Source organism: Pleurodeles waltl, chromosome 4_2, assembly GCF_031143425.1.
Source record: "Pleurodeles waltl isolate 20211129_DDA chromosome 4_2, aPleWal1.hap1.20221129, whole genome shotgun sequence".
Lineage (NCBI taxonomy): Eukaryota > Metazoa > Chordata > Amphibia > Caudata > Salamandridae > Pleurodeles > Pleurodeles waltl.
In genome coordinates this window covers 40,829,871-40,836,811 of record NC_090443.1, presented here as the reverse complement: position 1 = coordinate 40,836,811, position 6,941 = coordinate 40,829,871, and the positions used below count along the sequence as shown (strand labels likewise).

Below are 6,941 nucleotides of genomic sequence, written 5' to 3'. Positions count from 1 at the left end.
TGAACTCTTTGTGGACTTGGAGTGGCAATTCCTTTTGATGTGTTGATGGTTGCCCCTAGATATTGTTGTGTCTGACACGGTTCGAGGTGTGACTTTGTATAGTTGATGGAGAAACCCAGTTTGTGAAGGGTTTGTATGACATATGTGGTGTTGTTTGTGCACTTTCTTACTGTGTTGGTCTTGATTAGCCAATCGTCTAGGTAAGGAAACACATGTATTTGTTGTCTTCTGATATGTGCTGCTACTACTGCTAGACATTTTGTGAATACTCTTGGTGCAGTTGTTATTCCGAATGGTAACACCTTGAATTGGTAATGTATTCCTTTGAATACGAACCTTAGGTACTTTCTGTGAGAAGGGTGTATCGGTATATGAAAGTACGCATCTTTTAGGTCTAATGTGGTCATGTAATCTTGCTGTTTGAGCAGTGGAATGATGTCTTGTAGTGTGACCATGTGAAAGTGGTCCGATATGATGTAGGTATTTAGTGTCCTGAGATCTAATATTGGTCTTAATGTTTTGTCTTTTTTTGGAATTAGAAAGTACAGGGAGTAAACTCCTGTGTTTTTTTGTTGTACTGGTACTAACTCTATTGCATCCTTTTGCAGTAGTGCTTGAACTTCTAGTCCTAAAAGTTCTAAATGTTGTGGTGACATTTTGCGTGTTTTTGGAGGGATGTTTGGTGGGAATTTGTGGAATTCTATGCAATAGCGATGTTGGATTATTGCTAATACCCAATTGTCTGTTGTAATCTGCTGCCAAGATTGGTAGAATTGGCTTAGTCTTCCCCCCACTGGTGTTGAGTGAAGGGGTTGTGTGACTTGAAAGTCACTGTTTAGGTGGAGGTGTTTTTGGAGTCTGGAATCTTCCCCTACTCCTTGGGAATTGACCCCCTCTATATCCCCTGAAACCTCCCCTTTGGAATGAACCCTGATATGGTGTGGTTCTTGTTTGTTGGCTGGTGGTGTCTGTGGGTTGGCCACGAAACCCCCCTCTAAATGGAGTTTTCCTAAAAGAGCCTCTGCTCTGCGGGGAGTAGAGTGCGCCCATGGCTTTGGCCGTGTCTGTGTCCTTTTTAAGTTTTTCAATGCCTGTGTCCACTTCAGGGCCAAAAAGTTGTTTCTCGTTGAAGGGCATATTAAGGACAGCCTGCTGGATTTCCGGTTTGAAGCCTGAAGTGCGGAGCCAAGCGTGTCTCCTTATGGTGACAGCAGTGTTGACTGTTCTCGCTGCAGTATCGGCTGTGTCCATTGAAGAGCGGATTTGATTGTTTGAGATAGTTTGTCCCTCTTCAACTATTTGCTGCGCCCTTTTTTGGTATTCCTGGGGAAGATGGTCTATGAGAAGTTGCATCTCATCCCAGTGTGCGCGGTCATATCGGGCCAGCAGCGCTTGAGAATTTGCGATGCGCCACTGGTTGGCTGCCTGTGATGCTACTCTTTTTCCTGCTGCATCAAATTTTCGGCTTTCTTTGTCCGGAGGTGGGGCGTCGCCAGATGTATGGGAATTTGCTCTTTTGCGAGCTGCCCCTACTACTACGGAGTCAGGTGGTAAATGCGAAGTAATAAACACTGGGTCTGTGGGTGGTGGTTTGTATTTCTTATCCACCCTTGGGGTGATGGCTCTTGATTTTACGGGCTCTTCAAAAATTTGTTTTGCGTGCCGTAACATCCCTGGTAGCATTGGGAGACATTGATATTGGCTATGTGTAGCCGAGAGGGTGTTAAATAAAAAATCATCCTCTATAGGATCGGAATGCAGTTGGACATTGTGGAATTCTGCTGCCCTAGCCACCAGTTGCGAGTATGAGGTACTGTCCTCTGGCGGTGACGGCTTTGTGGGGTATGAATCGGGATCATTGTCCGGCACTGGGGTGTCATATAGGTCCCAAGCGTGTTGATCCTGATTATCTTGACTTATGGTAGTTTGCGCTGGTGAGTGCATTTGTGGCGGTGTTTGTGCCGGCGATGCCTGTTGTGGTGGAGAGGGCGGAGGCGTGACTTTTTTAACCACTTTGGCTTGTGGTTGTGCGTCATCCTTGAGAAATCCGATCCTTCTTTTTCTCATTATTGGGGGAAGGGTTGATATCTTCCCTGTGTCTTGCTGGATGTACAGTCTCTTTTGTGTGTAGTCTGATTCTACACTTTGGAGCTCTTGTCCAAATCTGTGCATCTGGCCACTTATTCCTTGTTCCTCTGTGTAGGAAGGAGGTGTGGAACTTTTCGGCGCCGAGAGAGAATCTTTTTTCGGTTTCGGTACCGACAGAATTTTTGTGGCTTTCGGCAGTGTGTCTCGGTGCCGATGTTTTTCGGTGCCGGCATCTTGTTTTTGCTTCTCGGAGCCACTATCTCGGCTCCGAGGTTGCTCCATGGCGGTCCCTCGACCGGAGTCGGGTGTCTTCGCTATGGGCGTGCCCTTTTTCGGCGCCTTCGACGGGTCGCCGGTTTTATGGGTCGAGCCATGGCCTGTCGGCAGTGGCGTCCCCTGGGCTTTTGTTTTTTCGATGGTTTTTATTTTCGACGTCTTACTCACTGTTTGTTGTTGTTGTTCGACGTCGGAGTCTCCGGATTCTGAGTCCGGAACCGAGAATGTTTCCTCTTCGTCGTCGAAACGTTGTTTTGTCGGCGTGGACGCCATTTGTAGACGCCTGGCTCTTCGGTCCCGGAGTGTTTTTCTGGACCGGAAGGCTCGACAGGCCTCACAGGTATCCTCCTTGTGCTCGGGGGACAAGCACAAGTTACAGACCAAGTGCTGATCTGTATAAGGATACTTACTGTGACATTTTGGGCAGAAACGGAACGGGGTCCGTTCCATCGGCTTCGATGTTGCACGCGGTCGGGCCGACCAGGCCCCGATGGGGGATCGAAGCTACCCCAAAGTCTTCCGATGATCGGTGTCGATGTACCTAACTATCCCGATACCGAACGGAACAATACCGACGCTTTCTTCCGAGATTCTGACTAACTTTCCGAACCGAAACACGGAGCGAAAAGGAATACATCCGAACCCGACAGCGGAAAAAAACTATCTAAGATGGAGTCGACGCCCATGCGCAATGGAGCCGAAGAGGGAGGAGTCCTTCGGTCCCGTGACCAAAAAAGACTTCTTCGAAGAAAAACAACTTGTAATACTCCGAGCCCAACACCAGGCAGCGGACTGTGCTAAACATGTGTATCTGCAGCAACATATGCCATCGAACATGTTGTTTCTGTGCTTGGCATGTTCATGGATCATTGCATGGCTCCTGGGTGGGTTGTTATACTAGATATCTATGAATTCCTGCTCTCATCTTATCACACTTATCTACTCATCACTCTTATGTCTCTATCAAACTATCCTCCATTCTCACTCTGACTCATCCCAAATCCCTTTTACCACTTTCATCTCCTAAATCTCTCTGCCTAAGCTCTTCCCCTCACTTCCACATCTAACTCACCAAATATCACTCTACCTCTGTGACCTCCCACACAACCCTACTAAATTCTCCTGCATTCATCTCACCCTGCTACTATGCTCTCCCTAACCCTTCCACATACTCTTACCCCTCCGCCCCCCTTTACTCATCCCAAGCCTTTGGGTTGAGTAAATGAAGGATATACTCCCAATTAACACTTCTGGATTTCTTTCCTCCTTCCACCCCTCCATTACTCCAGTCAATCTAACTAACAAACTCTCATATCCGCGGCTCAAATTAACTCACAATAATACTAAAACTGTACTCATTATTTAACGATACTAATCCATCAATAATTCTTGTTGGGTTCCGGTGTAGCGTGCTACTCATCGAAAAGCGCTTCGACGCCTCGCCAGGGGTAGTAAGCGCTATATAAATACGATTACAATACAATATTTTGAATCATTTTTCACGTTTCTACTTGTAAAGCCTGAGCTACCAATGAAGGAAATGCCCGTGAAATAGACAAAAGAAGGAACAGATTTTAATTTTAAAATATTAGTATGTAAAAAATAACATCAAAACAAGTGAGCAATAAAGAAACAGTACAGAGTTTAAGATGCTGGCCTGCAACAGACAGACTTCTTTATATGTCTTGGCTGTATCGCTTCCAAGATTGGAGTGGAGCGTCTCTGCTTTCATCGACATGAGGCTGCCTGCTGGGCACCATCCTCCTGAGAAGTCCTGGTAACAGCCCAATACAACATGGCAGATTTATATATAAGCCCAAGGCACGAAAAGATTGGAGGATACACACTGGAGCAAAAATGGAGTGAATGTTCTAGTGAGACCGTGTAGGGTGACAGCAAACTGTGGCATGGAGGGCTGCGCACCACACACATTTCAAACGAAGGGAAAGGTCTGGTGGTCTTCTCAAGGCCGCATGGCGTGCAGCAGGTTGAAGGGATGAATCTCCTGTCAGAGTTAGATGAAGTGTCTGTTCAAGTAGCTACTCAGATGGAGTCAGTGACCAAAAAAACCAATTGCAGGATCAGGGCTCTAGCACAAAGGAAAGCAATGAAGGAAAGGCAGCGCTAGAGTTTTCACAGCTTGCAGCAGACCCGCATCCACCTGAATTTCAAACACCTTGATGCCCTAACCTTGAGGAATATGGAATGCAAGCAATACTGAGGATTTGTTTGTAGGAAAAAAGGGAATGAATATCTGTGCTTTTTCACTTCCTCTGAAACACACCAAATGTTCAGATTTTCCTTTTTGACGCAGGCCCCAGAAGGAATTTGAGAGGTTTAGAAACATACAAATCATCCAGCGTAGGGGACTGCTTCTTCATAGCTCATCGTGAGGGAGGTGGATCGCATGGTCACACAGATCTGCAGAAACAGAAAAAGGATTAGGGAGGAGCACAAATAGCCACAGCTGCATTATGCAGTCAAGCATTGAAACATGGTTGCCACCACAGTGGCAATATATTTATCAATCATAAAAAGTTAAGTACCCTGCCAAGCATTCACACCGACAAGAGGATTTTGAAAGAGAAACTACAAATGAATGTCTGAATTGGCCTTTCTTCTCCGAGTAGCTAAACTAGCATACTGGAACATCACAACTGCCATCAGAAAGAAACAAGTGCTATCCAAATGTGCCTATAACTAGAAGAGTCAGTGGTGGTAAGTTTTTTGAAAAAAGAAAAGGATCCCACAGACAGAAACTCTTATCGCCCATTTGGTCTGCTTAATATGGATTATAAACTATTAGCCAAGATCTGGGCATCACAGATAATTGAGGTTGGGCAGACTCTGGTGCACAAGGAGCAGAGTGGGTTTCTACTAAAGCGAGTGATGGGTGCTATTTATGCAGAACTTGGTTCAGGCTATCAATTTATTTTTCTTGCTCCAAGGATAATGCTGCAATTGCAATGAATACCTTCTTGGCATCGATCAATCTAGTGAATTGGGATGCTCAGTTTTTTGTGTTCGAGAACTTTCGATTCACAGTATCAATGTCTAGAAAAACTTTACCAAGGGGCGGAAGCACAGGTAATAATGAATGCAAAGCTTGCAGGTACTGTTCAGATTAAGAGTGGCACCTGGCAGGGGTGCCCAATGTCTCCTATACTTTTTGTGCTTTTCATTGAACCATTAGCGGAACAAATACGTAGTGCACACAGTATTGTCTCCCCTCTGCAAGGGATGTCTAAACTCAAGTTGTTTGCGGACAATTTGGACAGGTTAATATTAAGGGTGCATTGGATATCATTCAAGAATACACAAATCTGGAGGGCAGTAAGGTCAATCAATACAAAACGGAGACACTGCTCTTCAACGCCCATTCGTCGGTGCTTCTGGCAGAGCTAAGACACAATTTTAATAGTAAATGTCCCCCCATTCGTTACCTAAGGATTTATGCGACGAATAAATACACAGACCTATTCAAGCCAAATTATGAGAACATGAAGGAAAAAGTAAAAAGGCTCAAAGAAAGATGGTCCTTGTTACTGCTTACTCTAATAGGGAGAGTCATTAATTAGAATTTCGGTCCTTGCACTATTTTTATTCCTTTTTGTGAATCTCCCAATAGAAATCAATAAGACTTTTTTTAAAGCGCTAAAATCCCTTATAATTAAGTTTGTATGGCAGGGAAAAAAAAAAAACTTGAGTGAGATTTTCAATCCTTCAGTTGTGTTAGGAACAAAGAGAGTTGGTCCTACCGGATTTTTCATTTTTGTATTACCACGCCAAATGGTTGGTTATTATGGTCAAAATGGGTATAGTAGAAGGTGGTTTGGATCTTTTTTTTTTTCATAAGGAAAATAGTTCAGGAGAGTGGAGGTAAACTGCAGGTTTCTTTAAAAATGGCGAAGCTGCAGAAAAGAACAAGGTACAAGGTACAAGGTGTTAGGTGAAATCATTTGTGCAGTACAAAGGTTTTTTAAAACCAGATATATTCCATTATGGCATTGGTTGGTAATACTATAGGACTGTCAGGGGCTAGACTTGGCGTTTCCAGACATTTTTTTTGCAGGATTTGGAATTCAAAAGGCTACTGGGTGATTTCTACCTGGGCACTTGTCTTGCTAACTGGGAGGAGATAAAACAAAGTAGGGATGGAGCAAGGGAAGTTCTGGCATAGTTATGCCCAAATTAAGAGCTTGATAAAAAATAATCTGCAAGAGGTGAGCCATTCCTCCGAGGTAATTATGAAACTATGGTATGAAAGTGAAATACTAGGAATCGTCCCTTTGGAAGCACACAGACTCCTCTTTGATCGAAGAAAAGATAATTTGAGAAAGATGGAGCAGGAGCCAGGATCTAGGCTAACAGTTGGAAAAGGGAGCACGTTTTGATACCAGGATACAAATCTCTAAGGGCAGCAAATTTCAAGAGGATAAGTTTTATATCTAACTGGATAGCATACTATACGCCGAAAACAATTAATAAAATGTATCCGTAATAAACGTTTTAGGTGAGCTCAAGAGGAAAAAGGGGATTGGTCGCATATTTGTTAAAATTTTTTAATTTTCCCATAC

The 6,941-nt window shown here is 44.1% G+C and overlaps 1 protein-coding gene across 1 annotated transcript in view; it reads right to left on the bottom strand.

Moving 5' to 3' along the window:
- Positions 1-3,916: 3,916 nt before the first annotated feature.
- CNPY2 (canopy FGF signaling regulator 2) overlaps positions 3,917-6,941 on the bottom strand; it is a 42,865-nt gene continuing 39,840 nt past the window's right edge. The window contains exon 6 of the mRNA XM_069230550.1: positions 3,917-4,785. Coding sequence (XP_069086651.1) covers positions 4,742-4,785 — 44 coding nt within the window. The 3' untranslated portion in view covers positions 3,917-4,741. The remainder of the gene's footprint in view (positions 4,786-6,941) is intronic.